The sequence below is a fragment of the Mustela putorius genome, unplaced genomic scaffold, assembly GCF_011764305.1.
Source record: "Mustela putorius furo isolate JIRA1106 unplaced genomic scaffold, ASM1176430v1.1 tig00000275_pilon_pilon_pilon, whole genome shotgun sequence".
In the NCBI taxonomy this organism is placed as follows: Eukaryota; Metazoa; Chordata; class Mammalia; order Carnivora; family Mustelidae; genus Mustela; species Mustela putorius.
In genome coordinates, this window is record NW_025421341.1 from 22036600 (window position 1) to 22049888 (window position 13289).

Genomic DNA, 13289 nt, shown 5'->3' on the forward strand with positions numbered 1-13289 from the left:
AGCTCTGTCACTTTCCAACGCTGTCACCTGAGGCAGACCCCCCTACCCCCACTGCGCTCCAGCTAAACCTGATTTCTAGAGCTAGCTCGAGGTTAAATATGTGGACAGCAGTTAGAACAGGGCCCGCCTCAGAGGGAATGCTCGATAACATGAACTCAGTGCACACACACACACACATGCACAGACACACACAGAGGCGTGCATGCACACAGGACTCGGGTCCAGGTGCCACATTCCAGCTGTGACACACGCCTCCCAGCAAAGTGAGGCCGGAGAGTGAGTGGAGATTCAGGCCACAAGCAAGGCACATAAATCACGGGAAGGAGAGGGAGTTGGCCCTGGGGACACCTGAAGCAAGGGGGTGGCGAGCAGAAGGGACGGGGGCACTGGGCCCCTCCTTACCAGGTAGCTGCCGCCATGCTTGGACTTGAGCATCTGGGCCACCTCTCGGAGGTTGCTCCGGAAGTTCTCCTCGTTGGCCGTGCTGGGGAAGGAGACGGCGATGATCCTCTCGGTGACGTACACTAGGTCCAGCTCACAGCTGTCCTCCGTGGCCCGGCTCACGCTCATGTTTCTAGAGAGACAGGGGGCAGAAGGGGGTCCAGTCCAGGTCGGGACCCAGCTCCGCAGGGCAAGGTTAAGGTAGCTGTAGTCCCTGCACACCACGTGGGGCCCCCAATCCCATCCCAGGAGACTTTGATCTCCCCTGACCCAGAGCCAAGCCTGGGGCCTCCCCTGGCCAGGCCCGTGCAGTCAGCAAGGCCAGCCTGGGAGCCTGGGTGCACCCGGCCGGGGGCTGGCAGGATCTCGGGCCATTTCTGTCATGACAATAGTCCTAAATGCCCATCCACCCTGGCGGCGCTGCCTTCAACCTGTGAACCCAGAGGTCAGGGCCAGGACAGGAGGTAGCCAAGAGTACAGCTCAGCCTCCCGACACACCGTGGCCACCTGGTCTGGCAGCCATCTCTCGAAGCATCCCGGGACAGATCTTGAAGAGGAAGGAGAGCCTGAGCTGGGTGCTCTCTAGCATCCCAGGGCTGAGTAGCAGGCTGCCCTCCCCTTGCTCCCAAGCTATACAGAGGGTGGGGAGTCTTCTTGGGGGAAAGAGCAGCTCAGGTGACATTCTCACCTGGGCTCCAGGCAAGCCAGACCACAGTGCCCATTCCAGCCCTCCCCAGAGGCAGGCCAGTCCCCGCCCTTTGTTCCTCGGCTGTCCCTCACGTCTGGCAGCTCCCACCACCTGCCTAGGCTATTTCTTGGCAGTGGCCTCTGTGATCTTGAAGGACCCAGGGAGCAGAGGGCACTGAGTCTTTGCTGCTTTCCCACCCCTACACTTTTCTACCCTATCCCCAACCCCCTACTGTCTCACTTGCCCTCTCTATCCAATGTGGGCCACACTCATATTTCCTTTTGGGAATCTTCCACTACGGCAGTGTAAAGGAAAGACTGGGGGAGCATCGAAGAAATGCCAGCAGGATATTTCAAGGAACAAGACAGCACTGGCAGAATCCAGATGTCCATCAGGATCAACTCTGAGTCCAAGCGTGTATCGAGGGCTTGGAGCTAGGGGAGCCAAGGGTGATGTATGACTTCTCCATGGTAGCAAGGAGAGGAGCCAAGTGGCAGAGGTGCCAGTGGGCTGTGGCAAGGAGCCCAGTTTGAATTTGACCTCTGAGCCCCCACCATCCTTTGTCCCTAAGATAAGGTTCTCACTGCAGCCTTGGGGGGGGGGGGGTGGAGCGGGGATATGTCCAAGGCAGAACAGCACCACCGCCTGGACAATTCCAGCATCGCACCCTGCACCCACCCACCCCAAGGTGGTTCTCGGGGCAAGGGAAGAAGGGGATCCTCTAAAAGGCCCCCCTGTCTGTGGGCCGCCGGGCCACAACCGGCTGAGGGCTTTAGCTACACATCAGCCCTCTCTGGCTGGGGCTCCATTTCTCCAGGGCCAGATTCTCAGTCATCTCGGGAGCCTCAGGAGTGGAGGGGAGGCAGAAAGGGAAAAGCCTGAGCCAGAAAACCACAGAACCCGGACACAAGGAAAAGAGATTCTGGATCAGCAAGACCCCGAGTCTTCATGCATCCCCTCCCCCAGCCCCTGCCAGCCAGCCAGCCAGCCAGAGAACTTTCCTTTTAGAAATAGCCCTCCAACACCAAAAACCCCTGCCCACAAAAAGGACCTAGACCTAGCACAGGCCTTGACGCCTGCCAGTCCCGAAGGCACACCCAGGTCTTGCCTCTTGGTAGCTGCGTGACCTTTAACAAGTCACCTCACCTCCCTGAGACTCAGTTTCTTCATCTGCGGAACGGAAACAAAACACTTACCTTGCAAGATTGTTGCAAGGACTAGATGAGATCGTGCAGGGACCATAAAGAATCCAGCTCAAGGCCTGGCTTCAAGCTAAAACTCAAAACATGAGCATTTCCAAATGGGCAGCTACTGGCATCCTCTCCCTGTGGCTGGCATGTCTCCCACACCCCCTACCTGTGGCTTTATGACTTCGGTCACAGAAACCCAAAGGCATGACTTGCTGGAAACACCCACAGTGACCTCACTGCGGCACCCCCACCCCTGGCCCCCCACAGGCCAGGCATACCTGATGGGCTGAGGATGGGGCTGGACGCTCAGGGTGACTCTGGCAGAGCCCTGGGACAGAGAAAAGAGAAGTGGCATTACAGAGGGGCCCGGCAGAGGGCCGGCCACGGGAGCAGTCAGGGCTATGGACAAACACAGATTCCCTTCTCCTCTCTGCCAACATTCCAGCCCAGGCACCCTAACACCCAGGCAACACAGCGACCCAGAGCCAAAAGCCATCAGCGCCATTTCCTCGGGGGTGTGCACACAAGCCCTCAGAGGGCTCAGCTTCCCCCTCCCTGGGAAAGGAAGAAATCCCAAACGCTGAGCACAGTCTGGGCTGGTGCCATCTGCACGGAGTCCACACTCACAAAAAAACAGTCACTAAGCAGATGGAAACACAGTTCGTCTTGAGTCCCTGGACAGCGTCATAGCAAGTCCGGGGGGAAAAGATGGACCACAAGCCTCAAAGAAGGAACATCTGGTCCAGCAGCCCTCCGCCTGGCTCTGAGCCTTTGTTGGCGACCACCATCCCCCCACATTCCTCCCCCCAAGGTGCTGCCGCTGGTGTGGGGTCCAGAGTAGCTGGAGGAGGTGTGTACCAGCCGAGGCCAGTGTGAGGCAGCAAATCACACTTTAAGGACCCGCTGCCCATTGTCTGTCACCTCCTCAGCTGCTCCCATCCCCAAGGTGGTTCCCTGGCACAAAATTAGGCAAACGGACCCACACTGGGGTCCCAAACAACCCAGGACAACCCAATGGTGCAGGGAGGAAAGCTCAGGGCTGGGGCCCCGCAGCACCCCGCCGGGCCATCTTGTGCTGCTTGACGCTCTAAGCTTCCAGAATGTCCCACAGAAAATGAGGCAGTCCTTACCGAGCGGTTTGACGATGAAAAGGACGTAGGCATATGGGTTACTTATGCAGTGTTACTGTTCTTACATCTGACCCAATTAAAGGGTTAGAGATACAACCATTATTCACCTCTACAGAAAATCAAGGCCTGCATCGCCTCTGCCGCAAGCTGCCGCCCACCCCAATAGCCACCTCACCTGATGCCCAAAGGCCAGTTTCTAGCTCCCAGGCCCGGCCAGAGCCCTCAGAGCCCACTGGCATCTTCCAAACCTCCCCGTGCCTCCCAGCCTCTCCCAACCTCCAAGCTGCAACCACCTCTTGAAGGAACAGGACCACAGTCTGCCGGGAAGAGGGGAAACTGAAGCAGCGACTCACCGCCCCGCCCCAAGTCCCCGGGGAAGTCGACAACTGGCAGGATTCGCCCTCAGTCTCTGGGTTTGACGGCGGGGGCCCGGAGCAGAGAAGCGCCTTCCAGCCTCTGCCAGGGCCCTGCGGCACCTACCAGGCAGGGGTGCATGGTAGGCTCGAAGGCCTGCCTCTCGGCTGGGCCCAAAATCAGGGCAGCCCCGCAAATGGGAGGGCTCTCCATCCAGCCCCCAGAGAAGGCTGCAACCAGAGCCCCCTCTGTGCGGGCTACAGCTGCCCCACCACTGCTCAGCCTCTGTGACAGCAGCGGGAGGAACAGAGAGCCAAATGGAACTGTCGGCGTGGGAAGTTTCTGTCTCCACAACCCCCTGGCCCTGACGACTTGGGTTTACATGAGTCAGGCATGAGGGCGCGAGTAGAGGGTGGTAAGGAGGGATCGTGTTTGGTTTTCAAGCCCCAAACCGGGCTGTTACAAGACGACCTACCCAGAGGAACATAAGAGACCCGACACTCCATCCGTCTTGATCTCACTGGTCCCTGATTAGGAGTCGCTGAACCTCCCCAGGCCCCAGGCCCTGCTCCAGGCCCCAGGGATTCCTGCTATAAATAGCCCCTCATGTCTCATCTGCTGCCGACCCACAGCTACGCTTGGGGGACTCAAACACTGGAAGCCACAGCAGTAGCTGAGGCTCAAGGTGTGACTTGGGCCACAGGTCCCTACCCACGGAGCTGTGGGGAGACAATGCGATATTGAGACTGGCTTGGCGTGGGGACTGGGGAGCCAAGGGGTGCCAGGAGCCTCCCGGGACCCGGGGTGAAAAGGAAGAATGGGGCAGGAGAGCTGGATCCCGTTTCTCCACCCCCCCTCCCAACGTTACAACACTCCACATTCCTCAGCTTCCCCACCCCAAAAAAGTCAGGAAAGATAAATAAAAACTTGGCCCCAACAGAGTCTGGCCATGCCGCCTCCAGAGGTGATAAGACAAAGTCCAAGCCTCTGTGCTCCCCCAGGCTGGCCAGGGCAGGAGAGGCAGGGGAGGGATCTGCCGTGGGCCATGACCCCACCAGATGACAGGGATGGGAACAGCTGGATGGTCATCCCCTGTTGAATCACTGGGCTGTCCTCTCACTGACGGGGCTTCCTGTTTTCCGCAGAGTTTGGGGACATGTGACACTTGCTGGCAGAAAGCAGACAGAGACGGGTGACAAGTCTGAGTCCAGTGGACATGGAGACTCACACGCCATTGCGGGGCTAGGGGGTGCGAGCCAGCACGGCCTAATGCTCCAAAACGCACAGGTGACCTCACACAGGTAGCCAGAGACAGGCCCCCCACTGCTGCATACCTCCCCATGCAGGCTCTTTCTGGCAGGCTGGGAGTGAGTAGGACACACAAGTCATCTCTGCTACCCATCACAGTGCTTGAGCCCTCCTCCTGAGAGCCCTCACTGGGTGCCATCCACTATGTGCCCGGCAACATACAAGGCACATACGGGGACCAGGTGAAGTCCCTGACCTCAGAGAACTTCTATTCCATGAAGGAAGACACTCTTATGAACCAACCCATCTGTAAAATGGGTACAGCCCAGCGCTCATGGGATTTCACGAGATCTACCTGTTCCACCTAAAGCTTCCAAGGAAAACTACCAGACGGCTTTACAAAGAGTCCTACAAAGATTTTATTTTAAAAAGAAAAGTAAATTCTCTGTCCTCGGGTATCTCATTCTTCTCCTGTCTGGGGCTGTCCGAACCCTTTGGCCCCCCAGGCGTCCACTTCCTCCCGGCCCCTCCCAAGACCGAGATCAATAAGACAACTTCAATTCAACTCCCTAGGCACCAAGAACTCTCTCCCTGTAAAGACCCAGATCATGGTCGCTGTCTCAGGGAGAGAACAGCATGAAAGGAAACTCCACCCCATCCCCCCCTACCCCTGCCAAAATAGTGGTCTTGCTTTTCTTACTCTCGGGAAGTTCCTCCTGGTGTCTCACCCCCACCCCTCCTCCTGCAGATCCAACCAACTCTTTTTGCCTCGGTCCTCTTTGCCGACCACCACTCAGACACTCCTGAGCAGCTCAAGGTCTGCGGCCCTAGGTTCCAATCCTGCCTTCTCCACTGTACAGCAAGGAGCGGGAACCTCAGGACTTGGGTGGGGTCGGTTTAGAGCAAAATCAACTGTGTGGGAAGAGTCCTGCCTGCCTTTGAGGTCCACAGACCAAACACAACAGCTCGGGACCAAAAGAAAAGGCGTTTCCTGAGCCCCAGTCCCTAGGGGGCCCAGTTGGGAGGAGGGTCTTTATGAAACACCAGGGGCCACGTCAGGCAGCCAGAAACTGGTGCCCAATCTATGTCAGGGGCCCATCCCCATTCCTACCTTTCCTCTGGGGGCTATGGCCACCCCCTCCACCCCCGCCAGCCCCTCCAGCCACACCCCTTCCTCTCTCCTTCCTGCCCACCAGCCTGGATTTTTCCAAAACAAAGTGCGACACAGCACACTGTCCACAAACCTCTCTAACACACCAGCCCTGCTAGAGGAAAACAGCCATTCCCGCCTGTGAGTCCTGGGCCATGGGCCAGAGCCAGGAAAACAGCTCAACAAACAGGCACACAAGCATGCCAGGAGGCCCAGGGTTGCAACGGCTCAGCCTCTGAAACCGGTCTCCTCACACGGGCCAGACTGCAGGGGGGCCCTAGGCTGGGCGGGTGTGGACTAATGACCCCAGGAGCACCCAACCTGGGACAGGTGTCTGGGAACTTCAAAAGTGAGGTCTTGCCTCCTCTGCAGTACACAGGCCATTCTAGAATCTGCTCCCTTCACTAGACTGGCTAAACTAAGATTCATGTTGTCCCCCACCCCACATCCAGACAGGACACAACCCTTACCTACCGTGGCACACCCAGACACACACACACCCTCATCCCAAATCAACAAAATTTTCTTCTAAAATAACGTCCTGTCCCAAATAAAGGGCCACTTCTTTCTTCCCCAGGACCAAGGTCATACCCACCATGGCGTCAAAAAGTCCTTCATGATGTCTATCTTCCCTCTCTCTTGCTATAGCTTTCCCCGACCAGCTACGTCTGGCCCAGGCTGGAGTTGTGGGAAACAGCAGCATTAGGACTTGGCTTTTAAATGTGCTCAGACTACTGTAAAAGGTTTGGTTCACACAGCGTCCCCGGGTCAAGGGTTCGGAGAGCCGGTAACACCAGATCCAAGCAGAAGACCCAGAAAGGGATGCAGAAGGCCCTCACCAAGTCACTGAGCCCTTTCAAGTCTCTATTTTCCCATCTAACAACTAAGACCAGAGCATGTGCCATTGGGGGGGGGGGGGCAGGAGGGATAAATAAATATATAAATAAAAACCCAGTCCACCTCCTGGCCCTTAGTCAAAAGAATAGTAATAAGAATGGCTAATATTTATTGAGCACATATTATATGTTCTATGTGCATTAAGTTTGTTCGTCCTCAGTAGCAGGTACACACAAAAATTAATTTCTGACCCACACCCCAGCCCCCGAAATATCACAGACTTGGACCAGAGTCCCTCCCGACACTTGCACTCTGAGCCCAGGGGACCCATGCATACCTTGAACAGAGCTTTCCCCACTAATTTAGGAGGCATGCTCCCACTCCGGACAGGCTATGCAGCTGGGGAACGCCTTGGCCTCGCAGGGCGGGCCCCAGGGCAATGCGACAGTGGCAGGCTCCCCACAGAAGTGTGGCTGCCTACGGGAGCTGTCTCCTGCGGCCCCAGCACCTCCCTCCGGGGCCCTCCCCACCATGGGTCAGGCAGCTGTCAGATGATAGGGCCTCATGCCATCAACAGCTCCCCCCGTGCCAACCACCAAAACCACTCCCTGTTCCTCTGCAGAGCAGGGCGGGCAAGGATGGAGAGGCCAACAGAGGGGCAAACTGTCAGAGGAGGGTGGGGAAGAAAGAGCAAGGCCCAGCGCTGGGGGGTGTCTCCCCCAGGGATGTGAGGACAAGCCCAGACACAAGCATTGCTCAAAGTAGGGTCCTGAAAGAGCCCCTTCTGCCCTTCCCTGGGGTCTTTCCATTGTAGGAATCTGCCCCTTGACCTCTACCAAAAATGCATGGCAAGAGGAGCCCAGAGGGCTCAGCTGGCTTGGCCCACCTTCCAGGCTGCTCCTGAATCGAAGGCATTGAAATCACACAGAAGACTCTGACATTTTCAAAGGCTCCGTTCTCCCAAGAAGCCAAGCCTGCAAGACCCCAAGGTCTGATGACCCTGAGAGCCCACAAGTTCTTCTGCACCTTGGCCCTTAGTCCTTGGTCTTACCTTGGTGACTGCTCACCACCACGCCAGGCCTCCAAGAGTTCTCCCTCTCTGCCTTCCCCGCCACCCACCCAGCAGCACAAAGGTCTGGCAAAGCGGTGGGCAAATGAGCTCCAGAGCCAGCCAAGCTGGAAACCAAAGCCAGACGGAGGCCCAGTGCAGAAGTACATGGGGCCTGTTCACCATCCCAGCCCCTCCTCCCCTGCTCGGCCACGGAGCTGAGTGACTCCAGCCCGCCCTTCTGGAAAGGAGGCAAGGGATGTTCCACCAAATGGGACAGGTACGGGACCTTCTCCCCTACCCCATCCCCACACTTACGTCTTCCTCAAGACTTTTCCGTGTGTTTCCACCCCGGAAAGCTCCTTCTCCCTGGAGACAGAGAAAAGGCAATCAGAACAAGGAGTCAAGGAAAGTATTCAAAAGGCACCGTGGTTTCTGACCTCCTGGGTCTGGCAGGGGTGGGAGGGTGAGGGGCTGGCAGAAGGGCCTCGGAGGAACTTAGCTGTTTCTTTAGCATTTTTTAAAAAGATTTTATTTATTTGACAGAGAGAGACACAGCAAGAGAGGGAACTCAAGCGGGGGCAGTGGGAGAGGGAGAAGCAGGCTTCCTACTGAGCAGGGAGCCTGATGTGGGGCTCGATCCCAGGACCTTGGGATCATGACCTAAGCGGAAAGCAGACACTTAAGAACTGAATCACCCAGGTGCCCCTGTTTAGCATTTCTTTGTCCACTAAAAGCCCCTCAGAGCTAACCAACCCTCTTCCCTGTGTCTCCTGACCACTCTCCCGGGAGATCTTCCTGTTCCCATTCTGCACGTGAGAACACTGAGGCACACACAAGCCCAGGACTTGCCAACAGTCGCACAATTAGAAGCTTGGCAGAGGCAGGATCTGAACGCAAGCCCTCTGACCGGAAGCCCACTACTGAGCCCGGGCCAAGGCCAGGAGATGTCCCTTGGCTGCCAGCCTCAGCTTCTCCACTGCAGGACCCGCCCACTCTCTTCCCTTCCTCCGCCACGCAGCCTGGAGGAAACGGGGAAACTGCCTGTCTTTCTGCTAAGTCAGAAAGATCTGTTTGGAAACATCTGCCCGGCTTTCTTGCACTCTGCATATTTGATAAAGAAACCCACATTAAACCACGGGCCTCTCCCACCTGCCTACTTCCCTAGCAATCCATTTCCGAACACATGAGTGAGGTCACGTGCCTGGCTCCCAACGTGACCCACATCCTCATCACTCTCCCCCAAGTTCCTCAAATCGACTTCAAAAGGGTATCCCCAGACATCTGTGTTCACCTTCCCCCCATATCGCTCTTCTGCCTTTGGGCCTCCCCACGGTGGCCCAGGGTGTTCCCCGCCACCCAGCCCACCTGCTGTCACTCACCGTGTCGGCTACATTCTTCGGGGCACTCTCAGTGTTGATGGGCTGTGAACACAGGGAGAAACCAGTGTGAGGCCTCAGGGTGAAGAGCCACGGATTGGCTCTCTCCCCAGGGCTGGTGGCCGCATGGGCAGAATGCCTCCTGAAGCCGGCCCCATGGCATCAGCCCAAGGCTCAGACTTAACCTGGCTCACCCCAAGCTTGGGAGGCAGTTGGGAAAATGAAAAACAATCTTACTGGTACTAGAACCACCCAGCTCGGCAAACCTCACCAAGGCCTCTGACTCAGTGCTGACCCCTCAAAAAGGAACCCAGAGCAGGTAAAAGTCACACCTGTACCTCTGGGCCAGACACCTTCACCCACACCGGCTCATTTATTCACGACAAGAACCCAGGGGGGTAGGTCCCATGAGCTCCCCTGAGCCCCACTTCACAGAAGAGGAGGTTAAAGGAGTGGTAAAGTCATCAACTACTCCTGGTAACAATAGGATTTATACCCCATCCTGGGACTTCAGGCTCTTGGTGTGAAATCACCACAGCCCAGGACAAGGTCTGCCAGAGTCTTAACTTCTGTGGGCTTCCAAGGCCCCCCACCATAAGCCCTGGCCACTTGCAGACCCCAGTGCCCCAGAGCTTGGCCCCATCCAGACCTGTCCCCTAGATCCCCTTGCTTATTCGCCATCCAGCCCTTTGCTTGTGGGACGGCTCCCCTGCCCATGCTCTTTTCCGACGAGCTGTCGTCTCCCCCACAAGGCCATTCTTGGACACCCAGCAAGAAGGACTTCCTCCCATCTTGGGACTCCAGTAAGCCTGCCCTCTGGGCGACGTATCTGGTCCTTAGGGTACAAATACTCTCATCGCGGCAATACGTCTCGTTCCCCAATACGGTTTGGTGAGTCTTATCCCACCTGCCTAAACAGATTCAAAGCAGCACTGTAGGAAGTTCCACGGTCATGTCCAGGGACTGGGGTGGATGTGTAGAGGCCACCAATAACCCCTGTGGACTGAGCCTGTCCCACGAGCCAGTGCCACCCCTTCCCAGCCAGGACCAACAGACGTGCTTTCTACTAATGGCATCCTGAGAAGCGGCCTCCTTGGACTCTCCCGTAACGGGAGAGAAACTTCCCCACTCCAGGTCCACTTCGTGCCTCCAGTCTCTGGGGCTCCATTACCAACCCAGTGAAGTGGTTCCAGGGTCCCCTGAGTCACACAGAAGGACAAGAGCTTGACCGTGAAGGTGAGGAAGCAAAGCCTTTGCCAAGATGAACAGGGACCAGCTCAGGAGCTGGTGACTCCGAATAGAAATGCCCACCCTAACCCCATTCCTGGTGAGCCCCTCACCCCTGAAGAAGACAGGGTAATGGACAGAAGGGCCTCTGAAAGGCTTTGCCATCAGGAAGGACAGCAGGGCCAAGATGGGCATGGAGGAAAAGAGCCAGTGGAGGTCAAGGTAGCAGTACTCTTTCAGGAAACAGCCTGGACTCCTTTCCCCCCAAAGCCTGGAGGATGGAGAGCTGAGGTCAAAACTGCTTTCCAAGGCAGCTTAGATAGTGGAGGAAGACAAAACCCGAGAACAGAGCAGGAGATGGGAAGGCAAGTCAGTGGGGCCCTCCCAACCCCCAGGTCAGCCCACCTGGAGCCTGAGGATGGCTCCGGAGAGGAAAAGATGCCACATTCCACCCTCTTGGAAGACCCCAGTCCTCCCCCAAGCCCCTCCTAGCCCCCATTCCCAAGCCACAGGCCACCGGGCAGGGACCTCTGACCCTAGGCTCGTGTCTTCTCTGGGCGGCTCTGGCCTCCAGGTGAGGAGGAGAACCAGGAGAGCAGATCCCAGGGGCCTTCTACATGCAGATTCTACACCGTAGGACTGTGATTTGAATCCAGATCTCTCAACCCCAAACCCCTCTCTCTTCACCAGCCTGCCTAGATGGGGGCAGTCAGAAAGGACAGAAGTGGGGTGGGAGGGAGAAAGCAGAGACAAAGCACTGCCCCAGGCCCACGACAGGCCCTGTGCCCCAGGCCCACGACAGGCCCTGAAGAGCCTCTCATCCTGCTCTGGGTGAAGCCTCCTAAGAGGCCCGGACTCTGGGCAGAACAGAACGTGAGCCAGCAGCCCCGAACAGCCCTCAGAATCACCTGGAGGGCTGTGGACACACAGGGGACGGGCCCTGCCAGGAGGGTCTAACCGAGTGGGACCTAAGAACATGCCTTTCTCAAAGGTTTCCAGACCTGGGAATGACACTTAGAAAACCACGGGTCTAAGCGAACAGCGTTAGCCGTAACGTCCGGGGCCGAGTCCTAACTCACTCTGATTCCTGTCCTGTGTGACCCCAGGCAGGTCACTTTGTCCTCGGGGCCCCTCACCAGGCCTGCAGGGTGCTGTTTTGTGAGCACCAAATGGGACGGAACACATGAAGCGCTTAGAGCGGGGCCTGTCCTTAGGAAGCTCTCATTAATGTCAGCTGTCATTTCTCACCCACACCCTGCTACACGCTCCAGAGGCCCAGGCCGCCCCACCTTGACCCTCCTGCTCTGTCCGCCCCTCCCCAGTCTGGCACGACGCAAACCGGGGAGACAGGAGCCAATATTAGAAAACACAGGCCTCAGCCCAGCTGGAGAAACTTCCCTCCCAGCCAGCAGCCTTTGAACAGCAGCTCCCCTGCCCTCACCCCTTCCCTAGGCCAGCCCACAGATGCCTGCAACTTACTGGTCAAGGTGCTCCCTGGAAAGGCAAACATTTCCAAAAGCCCATCCAGAGTGACACGCCCCGTGTCCCCCCCCCCCCCCCCGCAGCGTTTGCAGACAAGGCCCAGCATGCTGGCTGAGCTCCCCACCCCTCTCCTCCCGCCCAGTCCTCCCAGGATGGAAGCCCTCCCTGCTTCCCTGCTTCCCAGCCACCGCCAGCTCTGGGGCTACTGGGAATGAAAAGGGCAAGAGGCAGGTTGCATGAGGGCAGGCTCTCCCCCGACGCTGCCCCCACCTTGCCCCAGACCCCCAGCGATGCTGTAGGGAAGCTTCCAGAACACCCGAGCTGTGGGTCCAAAGCCAGAGCCAACCGTCAGAGAGCCCCTCTTGGCCTGGGCTGTTACCCACCTTGGACACAACCACGCAAACATGTCCTTTGTCCCCGTGGCACGGTTTATTTTTCTCCTTAGAACTCCTCACTCTCTGGCACACGATGTATTTTGCTTCCTGATCTCACTTAGGGTCTTCCTTCCCTGCTAGCACGTAAGTGCCCACAGCCTCCAGAGCCTAGAACTCAGCCTCGCACACTGCAGGCACTCAGCAAATACCAGCTGAGTGAGCCGACCAGGAGAGCCCCTCACTCTCTTCCCCAACCCCCTGACCTCGCTCACCGCTGACCACGCAGCACCCCCGGCCCTTCTGGAGCAAAGGTCTCTAAGTTCCATCTTTGCTTGGATCTGGGCCAGGACACAGCCCATCCTTGCATACCACTCCTCAGAACACCGGCTCTGGGAAGAGCCATCTCCTCCCTCCCTGTTTCACAGATGCGGAAACTGAGGTACAGAGAGGCACGACGCCCCACCTCTCACAGTGGGGTCTGTGGCCAGACTGGGGTTGGCACCCAGGTAAAGGAGAGCCCCCTGCTGAGCTCACCTTCTGCCCCTCGCCTCCGTGCCTCGTCTGCTGGCCCGGTTAGCGGAATGCCTCCCTGCGGGCACTCCTCTTCCCTCCCCCTTAGGCTCGGCTGCAGAAGGATATGGCCCATGGAACCCAGACAGAGACAGCACCCCCACATCTAGACCAGGACACCTAAGCCCAGGACAAAGTCTTTGGCTTTTTTTTTTTTTTAAGATTTTATGT

General features: G+C 57.4%; 1 protein-coding gene across 12 annotated transcripts in view; it reads right to left on the reverse strand.

Moving 5' to 3' along the window:
- TNS1 (tensin 1) overlaps positions 1-13289 on the reverse strand; it is a 198720-nt gene that overhangs the window by 87484 nt on the left and 97947 nt on the right. For 8 of the 12 annotated variants that reach the window (XM_013061546.2, XM_013061543.2, XM_013061544.2 and 5 more), the window contains 4 exons: positions 9469-9510; positions 8405-8455; positions 2598-2647; positions 403-574 (listed from right to left, as the gene is read on the reverse strand). In XM_013061546.2, the coding sequence (XP_012917000.2) occupies positions 403-574; positions 2598-2647; positions 8405-8455; positions 9469-9510 (315 nt within the window). Of the gene's footprint in view, positions 1-402; positions 575-2325; positions 2400-2597; positions 2648-3802; positions 3909-7375; positions 7527-8404; positions 8456-9468; positions 9511-13289 lie in introns of those variants that run through there. The other 4 variants (XM_013061545.2, XM_013061550.2, XM_013061551.2 and 1 more) reach the window with 4 other exon arrangements.